The 25,209-nt window shown below is 35.8% G+C and overlaps 1 protein-coding gene across 1 annotated transcript in view; it reads left to right on the forward strand.

Annotated features, from left to right (window-relative positions):
- The first annotated feature begins 4,073 nt into the window (after nucleotides 1–4,073).
- LOC125075228 (thyrotropin-releasing hormone-degrading ectoenzyme-like) overlaps nucleotides 4,074–25,209 on the forward strand; it is a 42,042-nt gene continuing 20,906 nt past the window's right edge. The window contains exons 1-10 of the mRNA XM_047686921.1: nucleotides 4,074–4,176; nucleotides 15,249–15,337; nucleotides 16,082–16,138; nucleotides 18,335–18,481; nucleotides 19,783–19,864; nucleotides 20,743–20,864; nucleotides 21,425–21,597; nucleotides 23,198–23,304; nucleotides 24,175–24,282; nucleotides 25,011–25,083. Coding sequence (XP_047542877.1) covers nucleotides 15,274–15,337; nucleotides 16,082–16,138; nucleotides 18,335–18,481; nucleotides 19,783–19,864; nucleotides 20,743–20,864; nucleotides 21,425–21,597; nucleotides 23,198–23,304; nucleotides 24,175–24,282; nucleotides 25,011–25,083 — 933 coding nt within the window. The 5' untranslated portion in view covers nucleotides 4,074–4,176; nucleotides 15,249–15,273. The remainder of the gene's footprint in view (nucleotides 4,177–15,248; nucleotides 15,338–16,081; nucleotides 16,139–18,334; nucleotides 18,482–19,782; nucleotides 19,865–20,742; nucleotides 20,865–21,424; nucleotides 21,598–23,197; nucleotides 23,305–24,174; nucleotides 24,283–25,010; nucleotides 25,084–25,209) is intronic.

Below are 25,209 nucleotides of genomic sequence, written 5' to 3' on the forward strand. Positions count from 1 at the left end.
ATAGATACTAATAAGAATGGGATACAGGATACAGTGAGTTAAATCCATACTTCATCTCTATTCAAAGTTCTTTTCATAGCTTAGGTTAGAGGGCCCCCAGACCTCAGAGGCCCTGGTGCACTGCACCACCTGGCCATACGATAGCTACGCCACTGTTTAAATGATGATTTGATCGAAATGTTGACAGATGACGTACGGTGCTACGCCATTTTGATACGTCTATCCTAACAATTTTATAATTATTACATTGTAAAATTCGCGCATCAACTTCAGACAATTCACAATCCTGTTGCGAGGTGAGATTCGAGTTTTTTCTTATAAAATACCTCTATATGTCCCCTTTTCTCGGAAATTAACAAAACACGACCCTTAATAAAATAATGCTGAGCACACGCTGGAGTTTGGAAGTACGTACATACACATGATATATTTTATTCGGTGAAATGGGCATCCTAACGGTAAGTGGTCACCACCATCCATAGACTAAGAAATAAGATTAGCGGTGTAAGAAAAATGAAAAATACCGGCCCTAAATAAGACCTCTTTATGCAGTCGTTTCAGTGACTCTTCTTTGAGACCAGCTTGACTCACCAATAAGATATTAAAACCTCGTAACATTATGAGATATTGTAGGTACAGTAGACACCTGCTTGCGTTTAGACACGTTTGCTTAGTAATGATTACGACGCCTGTATACGTAAACTCTATTCCAACCATAAGAGGAGAAAAGCCAAATAAATAATATTTGACAGCAAATTGACGCGACATCATTGGTCGAGAGCTTGCTTAATCTATGATATTCACTGTGGATTTGTATTAAAATTGCGTTTTGAACGTCGATGAAACTATTATCAATCGAACTTTAAATTTGGGAGTAAAATTAAAGTGGATGTGAGTAATTAAGTGTGATAGTATAAAACAAATTTACTTACCACTGTTTGTCTGTCCCTGTGTATGCTTAGATCTTTAAAATTACACACCGGATTTTGATGAGCTTTTTTAATAGATAGAGTGATTTAAGAGGAAGGTTTATATGTATAATACATGTACAACATAGTAGAGAAACACTGATAATTTTAGAGGTTTCTAATGCGATGCCGTTAATAAACAATTTTTTTGCGCTCACATTGTAATCGGTGGCTGAACCCAACGAGATAGATCAAAATAATGTACTATAGTATTGTACATCTTAAAAAGGTCTAAAAAAAAGTCCAGAATGGTATATGTCTACCTCTTAGAGATAATCCAAAATAACCTTTTTTTTATTTTTTACTTTTTACGAGAAATAATGGCTTAACAAAAACTTTTTTACAAAAAGCTGTGAACGTTGTATATAAAGACATTCTGTAGTATATTTAGTATCAGCATTGCATCCGTGCGAAGCCGGGTCGGGTCGCTAGCAATAAGTTATTGCTGTATATTCAGAATTAGTTATCAATGGCAGCTTCGCTTGCGCTTGAAGGGTTGGTCGAGAGATCTTAGGCATAAAATGTAGGCTATATCCTTCCTTGGGGTTACGCTTTATTTTTATAAGGATTAATGATTTATTGCTTAAAATCGCTTCGTAAATATGCTATTATATAGACAGGCTGTGGGAAGTGACTTTTTATATTGCTGTGCAAGCCCATCTGGGTAGGTACCACCCACTCGTCAAATATTCTACCGTCAAACAGCAGTAGGTATTCAGTATTGTTGCGTTCCGGTTTGAAGGGTGAGTGAGCCAGTGTAACTACAGGCACAAGGGATGTAACATCTTGGTTCCCAGGGTTGGTGGCGCATTGGTGATGTAAGGAATGGTTAATATTTCTTACAACGCCATTGTCTATGGGCGGAGGTGACCACTTACCATCAGGTCGCCCATTTGCTCGTCCGCCTACCGATATCATAAAAAATAATAATACTATGTAGTGAAGTCAATAACCACGCGGACAAAACCGCGGCTATAAGTTTACAAATTATATTAACAATGACGACCTAACGTTTGACGAACAGACTTGGTAACTAAAGGTTTTTATTTTTACATTTTACATTAACAGCCTGTAAATTTCCCACTGCTGGGCTAAGGCATCTTTGAGGAGAAGTTTTGGAGCATATTCCACCACGCCGCTCCAATGCGGGTTAGTAGTGAAATTAGACACATGCAGGTTTCCTCACGATGTTTTCCTTCACCGCCGAGCACGAGATGAATTATAAACACAAATGAAGCACATGAAATTCAGTGGTGTTTGCCTGAGTTTGAACCCAAAATCATCGGTTAAGATGCACGCGTTCTAAACACTGGGCCATCTCATTTCTGCGCAGTAAGCCAGTACATCGAGGGCTGGTCCGAGCCAACACTATCTCTTACTATATGTGTTAGTAACCATCCAAATTAAAAAAAAAAAACCTGGCACTTGACCGTTTAAAGTATCTAAACGTACGAAGTTCAAAATCCTTTACCGGTATTAACGTCTCGGATAGACTTCATTTAAATATATCGTATTTAATATAAACAACTTAATTAATATTTAATTTTAGTTCTCGCTTAAGTTCGTTTTTGACAGATGTTATGTTATGTCATTCTGAACGTAAGATAACTTTTAATTTTCATAATGACGTCACAAGCAAATGAATTTACTTAAACGCTAATACTTAATAATATTAGCTTAAAATAAGGTTCTATTAATTAAGATTGCTATCGTTATATCTGTTTGACGAAATATACTGTTATTCTTTACATCATCCCTAAGCATCTCCCCTAGTGCTCTAGATATTTATGCCCTAGCGACTAGGAAACAACTGCCGAAACCTTAAAGAGTGCTACCATGTGTCTTAAAAGATATAAAAATGATTTTTTATTTTTTTTTATTTAATCTGTATTATATTTAAATAATTTCAAGTCTAATTCAAACATTTATTTATTTATAATACAAAACTGTATACATAGACATTTATACATAAACGCGACATCAGAGTCGCCGAGGCTGTACTCTCTCTGAGCAGGGACCGCTGGATTGCAGTAAATGGTATAAAAAAAAAACTACTAAATACATTATTTTTTATATGTAATTTATTATCATTATATTATTTATTATGGATTATTTATATATTATTTTAAAATGAAAAATAAAGTCAGTGTGGGCCACGTCTTCCAAGAAGACGATAAGCTCGAAGTCCAGCGAAGATCTGCTGATATTCAGTAAAAATATAAATTCGCCAAAATTTATAAAAGTGAAATGTAAAAAACGAGCAACTGTGAGCCCGTGGCTGTTGTAAATTCAATAAAAAAACCCACAATATTTAAAATAAGTCTCTACATTATATATGATATAGTCCAATTGGTTATAGTTGTTAGTTCACTCGGGCTGCAACGAAACAAATCCACCCTGTCGGCTATGACGTTGACGTTGACGTTGACGTTGACGTAACGTAAGAGGACTTTTTTTTTTAATTTTGGCTTTTAAACGTAAGAGGACAAAACACATAAACTACATTTGACGTTGAATTGACACCATATTTATTATTGATTTGCGAAAAAATGACGTTTTGAATCTTGGTGAAACTGGTGTCAGATGAATCTGGATATAAGTAGGTATTTGGAATAGTGTTGTATTATAAAAAAAATATGTGTTAGTTAGGAACTGTTTGTAGTGCATATTATAGCAGAGCTATAAACAAATTAAGGAATACGTAAATCTATGGTTTGCTTATCTTTAATTTTTTCGATTGGAATAGACTTTTATATAATTTAATTGAAAATATTACCATATTTAAAAACTATTTTTTTTATTATTATTATTTATTATATATATTTATATAATAAATAATATATATTTATAACTATTTATTTATTTTTTTAACGTCTGCATTTAATAGTTACGAGTTTATTTTCTAAATATTTTCCGATCGAGAACAAATGGTAGCCCTCCACGAAACAACCCTGATTCGAAGGGTTCAACACATCCAAATAAGCACCGTACACAGAGAAATCAATCATCTCCCTCTAACCAATAACAATACATATGCTGCTGTCTCTCTCTCCCCCCGGTGCTCCGTGAAAATCGATTTGCGTTCGCATTTTCCTTCGCGGCACCGTCGCGTGTAGTCGTACTTGTGGTTATACAGTATTGTGATTTTGTGATAATCAGTGACCATTTATTGAGTGGAGTGTTAATTGTGTTGTTTTTGGAAATTAAGGTGAATATATTTATTTAATTACAAATTAATTTATTAATGTATTGTATGTAAACACGTGGGGACCTATTTACTAAGGGTATGCGGTTTTAGTTAGCGTTTCATTAAAGGGTTAGCGTTCGTTTGATGATCGAAATTCGATATCAATCATTATTTAAAAAAGGAAAACTTACACTGTAGATTTTGAATAATTTTCTATTCTTATTTTTTTAATTTATTAATAACGCTAAAGCTCGTGGAACACAAAACAAAAAAAGTAAATAGTTTTTGGTCTTTGGATGTTTATTTATAGGTAATTATTATTACAATGGTTTTTCTCCTTTTTTGATTTGAACAGAGTATACAAAATACATACATATAATGGAGACTTTGTTATTGATCTTCGTGTCGTGTGTGTCGACGTGGAAAAAAATAATCTTAACGAATATTTCGACGATTTTTTTTGGGTTATAATTTATTTATTGTGGCTTTATTTATAAAAAAAAAATATATATGTTACTGTAATAATTAATATGACCGCGAATGGTGGCAAGCTAGCAGTATTTCCTATTGAATCGCAATTCCGATCCTCTGGCCGAAATGAATCAGCCCTGTCAACAGAGAAAGTAACTCTGTGTATTACGCTTTCAAGTTTAAACCACTGAACCGAATTTGATGAAACCTAAAATCTACTAACATTAAACCACCCCCCCACAAACAAGTTGTATTAAAGTCATGTTACTCACTTTATGTAATGACAAATCATCGCTGGCTGATTCGATGTCGGCCTTGTCCAATCTCGGAGACGCGACCGCTCGAACCGAGTAGCTTGAGTCCAACCTAGATCAGAAACTAACTTTAATTCAAATTCTGATACTACTAAAAAGCATTACTTAGTATTCTTGCGTTCCGATTAGAAGGGTGATTAAGGCAGTGTAACTACAGGGACATAAAATCTCAGTTCCCAAGGTTGATGGCGCATTGGCGATGTAAATAAATAAATAAATATTGGACAACATCACATACATTACTCTGATCCTAATGTAAATAGCTTAAGCTCTTGTGTTATGGAAAATCAGAAGCAACGATGGTACCACATACACCCAGACCCAAGACAACATAGAAAACTACTCGAGTACGGAGGCCGTCAATGATTAATATGCTTTATATATAATATAATACATAATCATTCCACACTCATCCGCTTAAATATTAATTTCGCCTTCAAAACGTAATTTTCCTCCCAATCAATAATGAACGCAGAGTATTAAATATCGCGACCAATGAAATCGCGTCGATTCAAGGTCAGAGTTGTTTATTTGTCTAAACTCTTCCTGTGATTGGTTGTTTCAAATTTCAATGAACATAAGTAATGATTACTCTTCATAATTTTTATTTGATTACTTCATTCTACATCTACATAATCTCGTATCGAATAATATGCTTTTTTATTGATGTATTTTTTTACTAATTATTTGATTTTTTGAATCTATGAATGAGGTGAGGTGAAGTGTTATGTCCCTTGTGCCTGTATATATTATTGTTAAATGTAAATAATCGTAAACTTTTATTACCTAAATGTATTTATTTAAATAATTAACACAAAAAGTTTCCCATTATCCTGTATCCTATATCGAATAACATTAAAAATGTATTTCGTTCGGAAATGTGATCTCATTCCGTTCAGGAAATTGCCACTTCGCGAATACGCGTTCTGTAAATCTATTCGACGAAAAAGATTTGAAATTTGACGTTCGATTCGATTGCAAGATGTGTAAAATCGATTTAACTATTAACATAAGGTCCCATTAATTCTTTCGCCATTTAAAGATTATTACCAACTAGCCTGCCCCGGCTTGTGCAAAGCTGTGTCATTATCTTCTTCTTTACATAGTATAAAACAAAGTCGCTTTTTCTGTCCCTATGTCCCTTTGTATCTTTAAAACTACGCAACGGATTTTGATGCGGTTTTTTTAAATAGATAGAGTGATTCGAGAGGAAGGTTTTTGTATATAATACATAGATAATATAGTTAAGTAACACTGATAATTTTAAAATTTTCTAATGTGATGTCGTAAATTTATACATTTTTTTCGCTTACATTGTAAACGCTGGCTGAACGCTACGAGATAGATCAAAATAATGTACTTCAGTATTGTACACCTTAAAACGGTCTTCAAAAAAGTCCGCGATGGTATATGTCTATCTCTTAGGGATTACTTACATTGCACCCGTGCGAAGCCGGGACGGGTCGCTAGTATTGTATAAAACAAAGTCCCTTTCCGCTGTCTGTCTGTCCCTGTGTATTCTTAGATCTGTAAAGCTAGTCAACGGATTTATATGTATAATACATGCAAAATATAGTAGAAATACTGATAACTTTAGAGGTTTCTAATGTGATGTCGTAAATGAATATATTTCTCTGCGCTTAAATTGCAAACGCTGGCTGGACCCTACGAGATATATCAAAATAATGTACTACAGTATTACTTAAAAAGGTCTTCGAAAAAGTCCGCGGTGGTATATGCCTATCTCTTAGGGATACACACCGCAATAGATATTTTTTATTTACTTTACTTTTTACGAAGAACTTTTTAAAAAGTAACGGCTTATTATCGGAGCTAGTTTAAGCAATTCAGCATTAATCCTGATCCAATTAAGTACGTTAAATACATTGTGTATTTAATATAGATCAATACGGCCCTTTATAGCGTGTAATTTAAATGAATATTTTCGAAGATATTACAGACTTAAAACGCAGGGACATAGCGGTTTGTATTGTCTAACGACAGAAAGCTGTGAACGTTGTATATAAAGACATTCTGTAGTATATTTAGTATCAGCATTGCATCTGTGCGACGCCGGGGCGGGTCGCTAGTAGAGTATAAATTATATTTATATTATATACTGTTTTTCTTTTTAATTTCTTGTCGTGATATATAATTTATGCAAACTTTAGGGCACAAGTATGGGCGTAAACACAGTGGACTTCTATTTATAGTGGAGTATTCCCGTACTCTCGTAATATGATGGAACAAATCCGACGCGAGAGAAAATAGTTCAGGTCACAGAATTTGAGTAGGCATGCCCAAACAGTTTGACCAAGCATTCTCGAAGTTACTTAGTACTTCAGTTTTTGTCGTGTAAGTGACGTCATAAACTGTAAAAACTCTTCTAGGGCAATAAATTGAGTCGATTGAGGTATCCTACCTACCACAGATACGTAATTTTGTTGCTCAGAGAGCTGAAATTTATATAAAAATCATTTACTATGATCATGTATAGGATGACGTCATCGTAGGTACAAAAAAGACGAATCTTTTGATTTTCATACTGTACAATGAACATGGGGCATCAAGCCTACTTTAAATCTGTGAGTCAATCACAGAACCAACAGCTTCACTAGCTTTTCGAGACAGTGATTCCTAAACAACAATGTAAACTATTGGAGAGAAATCTTGACGTAAAATCTTAATAATTAATATTGGAAGCGTCATTAGTGCAATGGTTTATAGGCCGCCTAGTGATGTAAAAAGTCGCAGGTTCGATCCTGACTCCTTGGGCTATTGTCGTAACCACTCCTTACACAAGTGATAAGCTAATCTAACCACTAGACTATAGAAGAAGTCTAGACAGACAGTATTTATGTATTTGCACGAAACGCAAAAGCCAGAAATCGTGTCAAGTATCTCCTCGTCAGAAGTTCTCGTCAGATAGCAGTTATACTTAAGTATACTTCAGAAATGTCGATGTAGCATAAACTAAGCTTGATTCTCTCTAAAACATCGTCTGAATATAGTTTCATTGTTTATTTTTAACTAGCTACACGCCCTGACTTCACACGGTAACAACACGGGCCTCCATAAATAATAGCAATAAAGGGCTATAACAATCTTAGGGAAAGGAAAGAATAAATACATTTTAGTTGACTGTGCACACCTTGGGAATGAAATGATCGCCTCCAAGCTGTTTCAAATAACTAAAATATAATTATTATTGTACATGCAAAATGGAAAAAAATATCCCGCTGAGTTTCTTTCGCCAGTTCTTCTCAGGTCCGAGGTGTTAAATTCCGAACCGGTGGTAGATTTTTGACTATCAATAAGCATGTGTTAACACTTCTATATTGAATTTTTGACTTTGACTTTGAAAGGTAATCGAGGTATTCAGCGTTGCTTCTTATTATTATTTTACTGTTATGTATTTACGGAATAATATTAATGATTTAGTGAGAAAATGTGGCGTCATAACGAGGGACGAATTTTAATTGCTCTTGTATATTAATAGAACTTTTAAGTTAAGTCAAAAGTGTAGGTTTACTGAATGTAGTTCTTTGAAATGACCATTTAAAGGCGCTTGTAAAAGTCTACTCGAATAAAGTATATTTTGTATTTGTTGATTGAATGTGATCAGTATTTTGTGGGATGATTTAAGTTTATCGCATTCAGACAGACAGACGGGGAGATCGGACTTTCTTTTATAATATGTAGTTTTTAAAAGCCGTGGCGAAAAGAGCACGTAGATTTTAAACGAGGTTAGCGAGTTCAAAATTCCACGAGAGGAAAAAACCCTTTTACATGTATGTACAGCCTGTAAATGTCCCACTGCTGGGCTAAGGCCTCCTCTCCATTTGAGGAGAAGGTTAAGTGCTCTTAACCATTCCACCACGCTGCTCCAATGCGGGTTGCCTCTCGATGTTTTCCTTCGCCGCCGAGTACGAGATGAATTATAAACACAAAATAAGCACGTGAAAATTCAATGGTGCCTGCCTGGGTTTGAACCCGCCAACATCGGTTATGGTATACGTGTTCCAACCACATCAATTAATCTTATTATTCATTAAAATCCTTTTTAGATGAAGACGCCAGGATTTAGGCTCGGGTTCCATCAGAGGACTGATTGAACAATAATTGCGGATACTAACAAGGTTAATCCGGTTACTTAAAACTATGTTAGTTTCTTGCCGTTTCTTCTCGTTGAGTCTGGGTCTGAGTTTTAATATTGACGATTCGAAAATGCTCTATCATAAAGTTTACTCGAATAAAGTAAAATTTGATCTGATTTTCAGTATCGAAAAAAAATGGCGGTTTCAACGTCAACGTCAAGAGCTGTTAAAGGCAACTTTGGAAGTTCAAATAAAGTTTATATAAGTGGTTAAGTGTAATAGTGTTGTATTATAAATAGAGATGTATTGATCGAGAACTGTTTGTAGTGCATATAGCCGAGCTATTAGCAAATCGCTTCGTATCTTCGATCGGTGTAGGGTTTACATATTATTATAATTTTCTTGGGGTAGGCATCACATATCCACCTCCAAACAGCAGTACTCAGTATTGCTGTGTTCCGGTTTGAAGAGTGAGAGAGGACGATCTTAGATCCCAAGGTCAGTGGCTTATTGGCGATGTATGTAACGGTTAATAATTTTTTTATGTTATCTGTAGGCGGGCGAGCAAATGGGCCTGATGATAAGTGGTCACCATCGCCCATAGACAATGGGGCTGCAAGAAATATTATCCATTCCTTACAGTGCGCCACCAACCTTGGGAACTAAGATGTCGTGTTCTTTGTGCCTGTAGTTACGCTGGCTCACTCACCCTACAAACCGGAACACAACAATACTGAGTACTGCTGTTTGGCAGTAGAATATCTGATGAGTGCGTGGTACCTACCCAGACGGGCTTGCACAATTTTCTCGTCCGACTACCTGTACCATAAATAAAATATATGAATATTTTATTCGTTTTCGACGTGTACTTTAAATTTATTCGTTGTTAATTTAAAGAAAAAACTGACTTTCTTCTTTAGTATTTCCACGAGTTAAAGGGTCTGAAATTAAAAGGGCAGTGAAATGTGGCGTCAGGGCGTGTGACGTAATTATACGCGTCACGCTTCGCCCTTAGTTGTTTTAAAAGCTAGGGTTGTAAGGGCTAAAAGAAATACATATGTCTGTGAGGGCATAAAAGGATACTCCTAATGATATATGGCGTTTTAAGACCGAACACAAAGAACAATCAAATACGTTTTATGACTTTGTCAAAGGACATTTTTTTTTTATTTAATTAACTTACAACATCCTATAACGTTATCGGAGAACATAATAATTCTGCCCTTATCCCAATTTTACTTGGGGTCGGCGCAGCATGTCTTCTTCTTCCATACTTCTCTGTCGGACGTCATCTTACAAGTAACATTCTTTCTAACCATATCGTCTTTCACACAATCCATCCATCGTTTCTTAGGTTGTCCCCTACCTCTATATCCATCCACATCCAAAACCTTTCTCACAACATGATCCTCATTCCTCCGCATAACATGCCCATACCAAGACAGCCGGTTTCCACATTATCGGAGATATTGTTACATAAATACTAGCGAGTCAACTTGTGGCCAAAATATGTCAAACGTTGCCGTTCCGAACTATTAATTCACAAATTGTTAACCTAAAGTAATGGTGGCTGATGTCGAAGGGGTCTGTGCGGGGAGCGGGTGAGCGGGTACGTCCAGCACTCGCACTGTCGGCGGCGTTGCCGTTTTTACAGGTTGTTGAACTAACTTTGCAACTTTGATTTTTATTTCCATATGAATTATTTTGTTCAAAAAATTATATCAGCGTTTATATACTATAAAATTCCCGCTTGTCACATCAATAGTCCAAATTTAAAGGGTTGAAACTTAAGTGCACCTATTTATTTATAGCTTATTCCAATGGAAATAGGAAAAAAGATAAACATACCTTGGATTTTCCTATTTCATGCGATTTGCTAATAACTTAGCTGTATTGTGCACTAAGAGTTTATGATTAATATATCTCTATTTATAATACAACAATACTACACTTATGTACTTATTTCCAATTTAATTTTGCTTCCAAAATTCCGATAACAGCTACGTCGACGTTCAAAACGCCATTATTTCGGAAATCCATAGTGAATACCATAGATTAATCAAGCTCTCGACCAATGATATCGCGTCAATTTGCTGTCAAATGTTGTTTATTGGGCTTTTTTCCCGTTATCGTTGGAATAGAGTTTAGTTATATTATATACTAAAACCTCCAAAACGCGCCTCGCTTTATGATACTAGATGAAAACCCGGCTTCTCTCGGGTAAAATAAATTAAAAAAAAAAAACAATTACAACTTATCATTTACTAATAATAATTTAATTTACTGTGGATAACTTTTCATTGAGCTTACCGTAACCCTGCAAGAAATTATTATTTAGAACAAACAAATTTTCTGAACGCACCCGTAAACGTCAAACATGGCCATGACAGTTAAACGGGCGTTTAACTGTCATGTCATTGAATTTCATGGATTTATTATATCGAAATAAATATCTGGCGCCGTAACGCGTTACGTCACGAAGCGGTTTACCCTCCTATAAGAAGTTATCACTTCAAAAACTAAATCAAAATCAGTTAAGAATTACATTCAGTTACACTCATCCTGCCCTTAAACTTATCTTAAACAACCTTTGCATCAAAAATGGCGTTAAAAATTACAAATTAAAAAAAAATATATATTAAATGTTGACAACCCTCCGCATGAAAACGTATTTCCCAACTCTCTATAACTGTAAAGGGTATGGAATCTTTTTATATCCCTTAACATACGCGCCCTTACCTCTCTAAGCTGATGGGAGATGAGATTATTTCGACCTTTTCATTAAGCTTGGTTCTTTAGAGTTTTGGAGCGGAACATTCTACGGCTACGAAACTTCAAGGTTGTATTTGTATGACGTAGGAACTGTTTGACTTGCGTCACGAGCCTCAAAGTTAACGTATTACAAACAAAACGTAAAAATTTCACTTACAATTTAAAATGATAACAAATAAGGATATTTAGATTTTTATTCCTTTGTTTTTATAAAATAGTTTGTACGGACAAATGTCACCGGGTGTGTATTCTGTTATAAGAAACTCGAACTCACTGCTGTAAGCAATAACCTTGTATCTCACTCGTGAAATAATGACAACCGATTCTCTGTGATACGCCATTTTGATACGTGTATCCTAAAACAATTATAATTATTCTAATAATAAATATTGGACAACATCACATACATTACTCTGATCCCAATGTAAGTAGCTAAAGCAATTGTGTTATGGAAAATCAGAAGTAACGACGGTACCACAAACACTCAGACCCAAGACAACATAGAAAACTAATGAACTTTTTCTACATCGACTCGGCCGGGAATCGAACCCGGGACCTCGGAGTGGCGTATCCATGAAAACCGGTGTACACACTTCTCGACCACGGAGGTCGTCAATTAAAGTCAATGTCGTGTATCACATTCTGACATTTCAATCGCGTGTAATGTGGTGAGTTTCGAGTTTCTTGTTACAGAATAGCCTAACACATCAAGAGCAAAAATGACAGAATGTGACAGGCCATATTGAGTATAATAATTATAAACATTACATACATTACATTATATTAACAGCCTGTAAATTTCCCACTGCTGGGCTAAGGCCTCCTCTCACTTCGAGGAGAAGGTATGGAGCATTTTCAACCACGCTGCTCCAATGCGGGTTGGTGGAATACACATGTGGCAGAATTTCGTTGAAATTAGACACATGCAGGTTTCCTCACGATGTTTTCCTTCACCGCCGAGCACGAGATGAATTATAAACACAAATTAAGCACATGATAATTCAGTGGTGCCAGCCTGGGTTTGAACCCGAAATCATCGGTTAAGATGCACGTGTTCTAACCACTGGGCCATCTCAGCTTATAATTATAAAATGTATAGAATATTCCAACCAGGATTGGAGCAGCGTGGTGGAATATGTTCCAAACCCCCAAAAGGATAGGAGGCCTTAGCCCAGCTGTGGGAAATTCACAGGCGTTTAATGTATAGGACACACATATCAAAATGGCGCATCACTGTCGAGCGTCAACAATTCACGAGTGAGATTTGAAATTAATTCCTACAGAATCGCACTTCTGGTCATAACACCATTTATAAAAATTGGCGCTGTATTAAATATTAACCATCCGTAGAACGTAACGTTGTATAATTGTATACATTAAAAGTCGCTTCCATAGTTACGTACACCATTGTAGTGTACGTGAAAAGGGGCATGTATGTGGGACTCGCCGGTGCACGAGACTGTGGCCATAGTACACCGGAGTACCCACTAAAAAACCAGTGGTACCCTCTCGGTCTTTTCAGCGGGCGCCACAGGGTCGCTTTAGCTACTGTGACGCCCTGAAACCATTAGATCCCCTGATGATACTTCGGCGTAAATAGTTTAGCTAACCACTTGATTCACGAAATACTTAAGCGTAAAGCGCTGAAGTGCTATTGTCAAGCTCTTTGTGTCAAATTACAGGATACGAAGGGGAACATGAAATCTTCCCTTGCATTGAATAAGCAAATCATCCTGCTTAGCTGTAGGTTTTATTGGCTTTTTTAACTAGATAGAGTATCCGTTTCCTTTTTAATTAACTTAGTAAGTAACGTTAAAAAAAACACATTGATACAAACTTTATAATAAGGTTTTTATGAAAAAAAAAAAACGTATTTATGGAATTCAGAAAATTTTAGATCGTCTCCGATGTGTTATTTATATGTTGTGTATCAAAAATCATTACGATATATAATATGTTTTTGAATATATTTTAAAACGGCTTACAGTCGAGTACCTACATACATTACATTAAAAGCTTGATGTAATTCACGCGGGATTTTTAATAACAACTTCGTCATTGTCATACAATTATTTATTGTCATTGAATTATTCTCAAAAGTTTTCAATTTATTTCATTGTCTGTTATTTAATACATAATACATATTTATGTCGGAGAAGCAGGATGCCGAACAGTTGGGTTCGGGGATTGATCCGACATTTGGAAGACTATGTGGGCGTGCAATGGAGATATTCACAAAATAAAACGTATTTAATATCGTCTAATCACTGTATTAATTGATTCAATAATCGTACATCACAATAATATCAAAGGATTACAATAATTCATCTCGATTAAGAGCAAATGGGTTTGCAAGCAACCATCGCATTCGAATCGCCTGTCAAAACATAACGACTCGCGTTGCCATGACACTTACAACTCCATTCGGGGTGACCCGCTCTTATAAGTAAATCAGCCATCAAACATTATTGCCAACTACTCGATTCATTAATTATCCAAATTAACAACTAAAGTAACCACGCTCCGATATATACATAAAACATAGCGAGAGGAACTTCGTTCCGACATAGTGTCCGACGACATACATTTTTATTGTTATACTATTCCGGTTCAAATTGAACATTCAAGACATTTGTTGGCTCAACAGTACTACACAGTATAAAACAAAGTGGCTTCCCGCTGTCTGTCCCTGTGTATGCTTAATTCTTTAATAAACTATGCAACAGAATTTGATGCGGTTTTTTTTTAATATATGGATTGATTTAAAATGAAGATTTATATGTATAATACATGCATAATATAGTAGAGAAACAGTGATAATTTTAGAGGTTTCTAAAGTGATGTACATAGTATTGTCACGTGTCAATACTATCGATAGTTTTGCAACGCTGGCCTATTCCAATGGAAGTAGGAAAAAAGATAAACAAACCGTAGATTCGCGTATTTCATGCGATTTGCTAATAACTCAGCAATATTGTGAACTATTAAGCGTTTATTATTAATATATGTAATGTTCACATGTAAGGTCGATTTATCAATTAGATAAAATATATTTTATTGTTGTTCATCAGCTCGCTGTTTACACACACCGTTTTCACCGCGCGGCCATTTTGTATATTCTCTTTTCCCGCGCTTCCGCGATGCTTGTGACTCGAGATGACAGATGCATAAATACACAGATAATATATGTTTATATAAAATATACATCTAATACTAAATTAATATGTTATTATAGATCTGTGTATACTGCAATATATATTTTTTTTATAATACATCACAATTACACTTAACTACATACTTATATACACATTAATTTTACTTCCAAAATTCCGATAAAAGTTTCGACGACGTTCGAAACGCAATTTTTTTAGCAAATCCATAGTGAATATCGTAGATTAATCAAGCTTTCGATCTCGAATATATTTTTTTTCTTTTTCAGATAACCGGCATGCCGTGGGCGTGAAATGGATGGTATCCAAATGGAGCCCATCGGCAAATATAAAGCCGATCGTAACGGATCCGCTAAGGGTAAGTAAATCATTTATTATAATCAAGTAAATAGTTCCCTGGTGAGGTTTTATGCAAGCCCGTCTGGGTTACCCAGCCATCAGAAGTATTGTGAAGTCATTGCGTCTCGATCCTTCTCACGTGTGACAATGATCGTAGTAACCTTCTTTGTGGAAAACATATCCAGCATCCTCAATGTTGGATATGTTTTATTTTTGTGTGCAATGCTGATACTAATTACACTACAGAAAGCCTTTATTTTTACGTTGTTTTTACGTTGTATACAACGTATCCCAGTTTTTCAGACATTAGACAATACAAATCGCTATGTCCGTGCGTTTTAAATCTGTAATATCTTCGAAAATATTCATTTAAATTACACGCTGTAAATGGCCATATTGATGTATATTAAATGCACAATGTATTTAATGTACTTAAATGGATAAGGATTAATGCTGTATTGCTTTTAATTTCGCTTCGAAAATAAGCCATTATTTGTCGTAAAAAGTAAAGGATAGAAAATGGTTATTGTGGGCTATTTTTTAGATCTTTTTAAGGTGTCTACTGTAGTACATTATTTTTATCCATCTCGTAGGGTTCAATTTACGACATCACTTTAGAAAACTCTAAAATTATCCGTGTTTCTCTATTGTAAAGTGCATGTATTAAACATACAAATCTTTCTCTTGAAATGGTCAATCTATTAAAACAAACCGCATCAAAATCCGTTGTCTTGTAATTGTTATTGTTATATTCTATTCACAGCGGCCGCTTGGCGAAATATGGTTGATCAAGATTTGGATGACGTGGCGTTTTTAGCTGGTAAGTAATGTTAACAAATAAATAACTACTGCACGTAAAGCTTCTAGACGATATTTTCCGACATCCTCAATCATCGTGATAGACACCTTTAGAATTATTCAAATAAATAACTACTGCACGTAAAGCTTCTAGACGATATTTTCCGACATCCTCAATCATCGTGATAGACAACCTTTAGAATTATTCAAATAAATAACTACTGCACGTAAAGCTTCTAGACGATATTTTCCGACATCCTCAATCATCGTGATAGATAGACAACCTTTAGAATTATACACCTAAATCTGCCTAACGAATCACTCCGTCCATTTGTTAAAAACTTATGAAAATTCGTTATTACTTTTCGTTCGATGATAGATCGACGAGGGACGCAATGTTTTTTTGTACGTAGTGATTAGTGGTAGAACTAAGATGGCCTAGATAAGAGCACGTCAATCTTAGCAGAAGATTGCGGGTTCAAACCTAATTGTGTTTATAATTCATTTCGTGTTGAGCGGCAAATATCGTGAGGAAACCTACAAATATCGGACGTTAGTCTGTCGCATGTCCAAGCATGCCGAGCCGAGATGGCCCAGTGGTTAGAACACGTGCATCTTAACCGATGATTTCGGGTTCAAACCCAGGCAGGCACCACTGAATTTTCATGTGCTTAATTTATGTTTATAATTCATCTCGTGCTTGGCGGTAAAAGGAAAACATCGTGAGGAAACCTGCATGTGTCTAATTTCAACGAAATTCTGCCACATGTGTATTCCGCCAACCCGCATTGGAGCAGCGTGGTGGAATATGCTCCAAACCTTCTCCTCAAAGGGAGAGGAGGCCTTTAGCCCAGCAGTGGGAAAATTTACAGGCTGCTAATGCTAATGTCCAAGCAACTCGCAATGAAGTTGAGCTGTAGAATAAGCTCCAATCCTCTAACTCTTAGAGGCCTTAGCCTCATAGTGGGACGTTTACGATCTAGTCACGTGGCAACTTTTGTTGAATGATGAAATGTATCCATTTAAGACTTTTAACGAAGTACAACGCACGCAACATCTGTATAATTCGCAATTAAACTTTATAAATGATAACAAAACAAAATGGTGTCTAGCTATCTGTCTCAGCTTCACACAGATACAATAAATATCAATGTCAATATATTTAGATTGAAAGTTTTTTTGAAAAAGGAAAGTCGAAATTCTCGGCTTTTCTCAACTATAATATGCGTGTATTATACATGTAAACCTTCCCTTTGAATCGTTCTGTTCATTGATGGAAACCGCACAAAAATTGCGTTTCGTAATTTAAAAGATCCAAGCGTACAGAGGCGACTATGTTTTCTACTATGTAGAAAGATAACAAAACAAAATGGCGTCGTGAGAATTTCTTTGTTTCCATTCTTTTTAAATAAAGCTGAAAAAATAAATGTTTTTCTCATACCGAAGAAGAATAGATCAAAAGAGCATTGTTTATTAACTGAGGAAGGTGTGTTTTCCGTTATTAATGTAAGAATATATAGCAACGAAGTATATAGCATTCGCGCCACACACGAGACAGTAGAGACTTTTGTTTTCGAACCGATTGTTACTTGTTTTTGTTTTTTTTTTTTCATGTAACGGTTTGGCGTACGGCGAAATGGGCCTGATGTTAAATAATCACGTCATTGACAATGCGTTGTCAACCGCGGGAACTAGGATGTTACGTCCCTTGTGCCTGTAGTTACAGAACACTCACCTTTCAAACCTGAACACAACAATACCAAGTACTGCTGTTGGGCGACAAAATACCTAATGAGTGTGTGGTATCTACCCAGACGGGTAGTACAAAAAGAAATTAAAGGGGATCAATTCAGTCATTCTGTGAGCGAGTCAGTGTAACTACAGGCACAAGGGACATAACATCTTAGCTTCCGAGGTTTGTGGCGCGTTGCTGTAATGTAACGAATTATTATTATTTCTTACAGCGTCATTGTCCATGGGCGGTGGTGACCACTTACCAATGGATGGCCAATTTGCCCGTCCGCCTACTAATTACATAAAAGGCAATACATTCATAAAATACAAGATCATAAGTCACAGTACTTTTATCTAACGTTCCACAGTTTAACTCTTACTGATAAGCGTACCTGAAACAGCTTCTCAATGTACTAAGACTTTCCAAATACTTTCGAAGTCGCGGGCAAAAGCTAGTCTTATTAATTTTATGTTATTTTTCTAGATACAGATAAAGCAAGGGAAGCGAGAGAGCTCGGCGACACTCCGGTGGCAGTCTGTTCCCAACGCCGAGCGCTATGTCTCGCCGCTCTGGTCTTCTCGGCGATGTTCGCCACCGCACTTCTGGTTGTGTACGCAACTCCTCAGCCTGGTGAGTAACGCTACTATAGATATACAGGGTTATTGGTAATTCCACGTATTCCCGTTAGAAGGTGATGGGGGTGACTATTTGCAATAATTTTGACCCCATGTGCATTACGCAAAAGTTTCATTTTTGAGTTGTCACGTTTTTTAGTTTTTTTTTCACAATAAGTCAAAAATGCAACTTCAAAAATTTATTTAAAAAAATAGTATCAATTTAAATCAGATTTTATCTTCTAATTTATAAAAAACGATTAAAAACTGGTTATTTATAAATATTAAAACAATAATTATCGGTCTAAATTTAAAAATGCCAGCGGAAAACGATATTATTACCACAAAAATGCCTTAAAAACAAAAAAGAAACGCTATTAAACTTGTCTTGAAGATTATTTTAAAAACATTACCGTTTTCCTAGCTCTCCAAAAATGTATAACAGCTAGGAACTTTTTTCAAAGCAACCGAAACAAAATGACCACAAAGGACGCTGGTGGAAATTCCTATCCACCAGCGTCGTTGATATCGGAATCGAAATTGAATTGAAAAAAAAATGTGGTCACTTATAATATATTAGATATTTCGCTAATCAATACTACACTAGTGGTAGTAAGACTACTATACCGCGAAACTTCGTGTTTATTTAAAAGATTTTTTAGGAAGTTCGAAACCTATGATAGGTTTTGTTTTGATTGAATTTCATTGTAATCTGCAAGTCACTCGTTTTCCTTTGGCGCCAAAATGATGAAAACTCTTTTAACTGAAATTTTTTACTTGGAATGTTTTCGTTTTAATTTTTTTTTCTTATAAGGCTTATAAGTTAGTGCCGCTCTCTAACCGACCAGTAACTTTATTAATTATTTGTTAAATCGTAACTGTCTATTACTTAGACACTGGAGTCCGATACCGAATAAATATAATAGAAAAAATGATAATATATTCTTGTAATCTAGTACAGCTTGTATCGTTAGTTAATAAGATGGCTTATAAGTAAGTGAAAAAAAAACAAAAGAAGGAAAACAACACACTCGCTTTGACAGATTCTTTTTTTTTATAAAAATGTTGTAAAAAAAGGTTGATTATATAGAAACTAATGCTATTTAAAATTAAATCAATGATCTGTATTATATATACATCTAAATTAGTAGTCGTAGGCGCGAACAGTAACAATTTAGTAAATGGCTATCAACCCTCTTAAATTTTCTTTACATCTACGGCTGGAGCTCTTTAAAATGATTGAAACAAAAAACGACTCACGCTATTAATGTATATGATTATTTATTTTATAACGTCAAAGTTTGTTTATTATTTCAGAATGCCCGTGCCTCAGTGAAGCTGAACTAATACCAGGTCAACCGCCCACCGGTTCTGAGGAAAATGCAACGGCCGCGAACAAGTAAGGACGTCAACATTATGTATAATCACAATTAAATTCTTTGTCTCGTGTATTGATTCTTTTTTCTCTCTCTCTTTTCTTTTCTCTCTTTTTTCCTACCCACTACGATCGCCGTTCTCGACTCGGATCGGACCTACATAGGCCTTCTGACAAAGCCTGGTGACCTGTCAAATGAATTAGATCAAAGACAACGAGATTTAGACATAGACAATTTTGGAACATTTTTATAATTGTTATATTCTTAAGAGATTATTATTAGCTATGTTAAGGGATTGACAAAAGTCTAGTCTATAGAAAACTACTCGGTTGGAACGAAGTTGCTTTTGCTTTATATTATGTTTTAAATAACAGACGCAATTAAATAAATTAGCAACGTCTGAGGAAACAAAGACAACATTATTAAAAATGCCGGGTGAATAAAAAAAAAAGTTTAAATAATTTTATTTCAAGTTAAATCAAAATATACTTTATTCAAGTAGGCTTTTACAAAAACTTTTGAATCGTCATTCAACAAACTATATTATGTGAAGCTACCGTTTCGGAATGTAGATTTTACCGAGAAGAACCGACAAGAAACGCAGTAGTTACTCTTTTTCAACATTTAAAAATACAGTCATGTTAGTTAAATACAAATTATATAAGTATGTTATGTCTCCTGGAAGTCAACGTGCATTAACTCCACGCTTTCTTATCATCTATATAATCTTGTATCGAATAATATGCCTTTTAATTTAAAACCATATACAATAGAAAGGGACAGAGAATAAGGGAAAGAGATAGAACGGTCGCTTTTTGCTTACGTAACGATTTCTGCCAGTTCACTCAACTGTAAGCCGCGTTTTTTTTTTTAAATATTCGACACAATGTCCTTATTTCAGGGACAGGATAGCCAGCAACGGAATGGTGTTTCCGTGGCGCGGTGCGAGACTGCCGACGTTTCTAATACCGAAGCACTACAGTCTATGGATGCACCCGAATTTAACTACGGGGGAGTTGAGAGGTGAGTTTCGATTACTTATTTTTATTTGGAATAATTTGTCGTCCGCAGCTTCGCTCGTGTTTTAGGGTATATGGGTCACCACTGCCCTTAGAAATTGGCGTTGTAAGAAATATTAACCATTCCTTTCAATCTTGGAGCTAAGATGTTACGTCCATTGTGCCTGTAGTTACACTGGCTTACTCAAACTGGAACACAATAATACTAACTAAACCTTAGGGTACACAAGCCTTAAGCTTTAAAACTTTTGAAGTGATGACTTCTTACGGGAGGCTTCGTTACGTAACGCGTTACGGCACCACAAGTAAATTTATCGCCTCGTTCAACAATATGTTTTTAATAAAAAAATTCGTCTCATTGTATTACATCGAATTCTTTTATAATATTTTTTTCTTTAAATTAATGTTCATTTCATCAATAACCAACAGAGTACAATAACATCACAAAGGTTGACTTTCTCTTTTAAGTGCCATGAGTGCCAGAAACACACTCATACTTTAATTCAAAGCTATAAGATGAAACAAGCTAATATAATTGCAATTATAATTAGCGTTTTTTTACAGGTGAAGTGTCAATAGACTTCAAAGTGGACCGCGACTCTTCTTTCGTTGTCCTCAACGTGAGAGATATGAACGTGACAGAGAGGGCGCTGTTCAAGAGTGGCGGTTCTCTGGGCCCGAAGGTCGCTAGGACGTTGGAGTACCCGCCGGCAGACCAGACGTACATTGAGTTTAAGGTACGTTTAGTTATGTGTCGTTGTTAAAATTTTGTGTTTAAAGCGTTTTATTTATATATGGACATACTAGTTGTTGTCTACGGCTTTCGCTTCGTACGATGAGGGCTGACGATGACCCATATAATTATTTATTATTATTTACGAGGAGTGTTCAATGAAACACATGTATACAGCCTAACGTCGAGCAGTATATTGAATTGATAATTATATTTTATTACAAGCTTATATACTACAAGATGAACTTATTACTAATCATCTTCTCAATATGGAATCTATAACTTAAACACTTCTTCATTCCGGTCACTCGAAACCTGTGAATCCCACATATCCCACTTTATGTGGGAGAAAAGATTAAACGCGTTTTCCCAGCCCGATTAAAAAAAAGATACTTGTGCGTCTCAGTACGCCCGACAGAAGTGATGACTAAAAAAAACATTTGTCTGAAATTCGGCTAACGCTGTGGGTTAAAGTGAGAGAGGAGGAGCCTGCCTACCGCTGCCGTATGCGTAAGAGAAAGGGAAGCCAGACAGACTGACGCCGTAACGCGTTACGTAACGAATCGATTTATCCTCCCATAAGAAGTTATCACTTCAAAAAGTGTGTATGTCAGAGGACTCTGTAGACATGGATATCATGTAGTTATCTTGTCACCCTGTGCGCGCATCATACAAATTCACTGATGATATGATTTACCATTGCGCGTTAACTAACTCACAACAAAATTCAAAATTTTCGCAATTGCCATTTTTTTGACCGCGTTTATACCGCGTTATCTTATAGGCGTTAATTCGTCATATAAACACACTGTTATTTTTGAATAAATCTATATTAATATTATAAATGCGAAAGTAACTCTGTCTGTCTGTTGTTCTTTCACGGCCAAACCACTGAACCAAATTTGATAAAATTTTAAGCAAGCTTGAACTCCATGGAATGACAAGGGATTTTTGTACCCAACACCTGATGTCGAAACCTTAAATGCGAACGAAGCCGCAGGCCACAACTATATAGTTGATATATAAGACAGTAACTCAATTGTGACAATATAACACACTCAGTAAAACTCCGTAAGACTCCTTATACCCTGTACAAGATAGCTTGACATTTTTGACAGATGTAATTTTTTCTGATCGACATAACTTTGCAATGACGAACATATTATTTTCTTAATTTAAAGATTTTATTATACAAAAGTTCCTAAACATTCGAGCGTTATCCGAAAATTTTAAGACTTTTTTGCTTCAAAGTAAAATTTAAATAGAAACACTGAAAATAATAGCGCTTGTACAATGTTACATCGGTCGGACGGTAGCGACGCGAATAACAGGCGGTAACTGCTACAAATATCAATTACAAAAATCATTGTTAAGTTATTGTTACGAACGGGGTTCGTTTTGGTTGGGGGGGTCTCTTTAGCTGGTATAACTCTTTTAATAAAAATAAGATAAAATTTTTTTTAATTCTAATTTGAATTACGCATTCCATCGTTCCATCGACTGTTATATATGTTATATTTTCTGTTTCCCATCACTGGCCCGTCTGTCAAAAAGATCAAGCTAACTTGAACAGGGTATAGTGTAAGTGCTTTTATTGTTTCCAGGAAAAACTCCGCCGCAAATATAATTACACGTTGAGCCTCCGTTTCATAACGAAGTTAGATCGAAGTGATAGACAACGCGGTTTCTTTTTAACATCGACACATCGACAGTAAGTACATTTTACATACATTAACAGCCTGTAAATTTCCCACTGCTGGGCTAAGGCCTCCTCTCCCTTCGAGGAGAAGGTATGGAGCATATTCCACCACGCTGCTCCAATGCGGGTTGGTGGAAAACACATGTGGCAGAAATTAGACAAATGCAGGTTTCCTCACGATGTTTTTCTTCACCGCCGAGCACGAGATGAATTATAAACACAAATTAAGCACATAAAAATTCAGTGGTGCTTGCCTGGGTTTAAACCCGAAATCATCGGTTAAGATGCACGTGTTCTAACCACTGGGCCATCTTGGCTCAGTAGTAAGTAAACAAGTAACTAATATCTATTCCACGAAACGAGCTCCCAAAGGGAATTGCCCTCTTATGGTCATTGGTTGATCGCGTGCTCCTTATTGGTCAAATTTCTTAGGATTGTCTTACTCGCTGAAGTCTCTCTTATCTCTGCGTCGACCAATGAGGTGCAATTATTTTGTTTCATAGGAGTTCGACTCGTGGAATGGACAGACACAGAGTATAATTGTATTCAACTAACATAACTTTTTATTTTAAATGTTGGAAAATAGTTACTAGTGATTTTCTTGTCGGTAGAATCTTTGTTCCAAACCGGTGGTAGTTTAACTTAATATAGTTTGTTAAATGACGATTCAGAAGTGCTTGTAAAGTCTACTCGAATAAAGTATATTTTGATTTTCATTTTGAGCGCATCGAGGGTATATATATATATGAGTCGGGCGTCCCGTGAAGGCCAAATTATTTTACTTTCAGTGTAAGATTTATACCTATTTATTTTTATTTATACCTTTATTTAAATGAAGTGACTGTGTTTGTGTGTGTTCAACATCGGCTATGTGTGTTACAGTCGATGTGCGGTTTCCCGGTTCTGGTTGACTCACGCCCGTTCAGCGTTCCCTTGCCTCGACGAACCGCATCTCAGGGCTACGTTCAAACTCACCATTGTAAGGGATAGGTAAGTAACAATTACAACAGATTTTCTGAAAATTACCACTGATTATTTCACAAGCTTACCTTTTATCTTTATTATATTTACCCACGACATCGTTCGCGTTCGAATTAAAAAAATATTGTTGTAACCTAAGATACTCCGTCAAAATAGGTCAAATCAGTAAGTTTTTAATGAAACAAATCAATTACACATATAATTTCACAATAGCCATAAATATCATTTCGTTAAAATATCATAAACATAAACATTTATAAATCACTGAATCTATTAAAAAATAATAAAGATAACGTCGGAAAGTAGCGATTCGTGGTGCGCGGGAAATCTTGAATGTAACTGTCGATCCAAGATGGCCGCCGCGCACCATCGACGCGACGCTTCACTCGAGCGCCGTTTAACTCCCATTGACACTCTTTTCCAACCAGTATGAATAAACAAGATGGCGTACCATGCGCTGTCATATTTTTAACACGTATGTATGTGTAAAAATAAATCCCCTTTATATCACTGGACAAGGACTATATTTCTTGAAATACAATTCGGTAACTTCAAAATGTCCGAACGCTTCCCGCGCTTGGTAACCAACCGCCATTTTAAATGCCGCGCCCCACCGGCCCTTAGTGTGCCCAGTTGATAAAAAAAAAATCATTTACCCGATAAAGCTAATTAAATTTAAGATAATTATTAGAAAATCTTACATATGTGTGTCTTAGTTGGTTTTATATTGTTTTCAGATTTCACGTGTCTCTTACAAATATGCCGATAGTTGCTACCGAGGAAGCTGGATTTTATTTAGGACACCGATTGGTAAGTTTTATTAATAACTAGATCGTTGGGGCTCGCAGCTTCGCTTGCGTTTTATGGGTTGGACATCAGGTGTAAGGTATAACGCAGCCTGTGTCCTTGTCTACTCCAGTTTACGCTTGCTTCGTA

Source organism: Vanessa atalanta, chromosome 30 (genome assembly GCF_905147765.1).
Source record: "Vanessa atalanta chromosome 30, ilVanAtal1.2, whole genome shotgun sequence".
Taxonomy (NCBI): Eukaryota; Metazoa; Arthropoda; class Insecta; order Lepidoptera; family Nymphalidae; genus Vanessa; species Vanessa atalanta.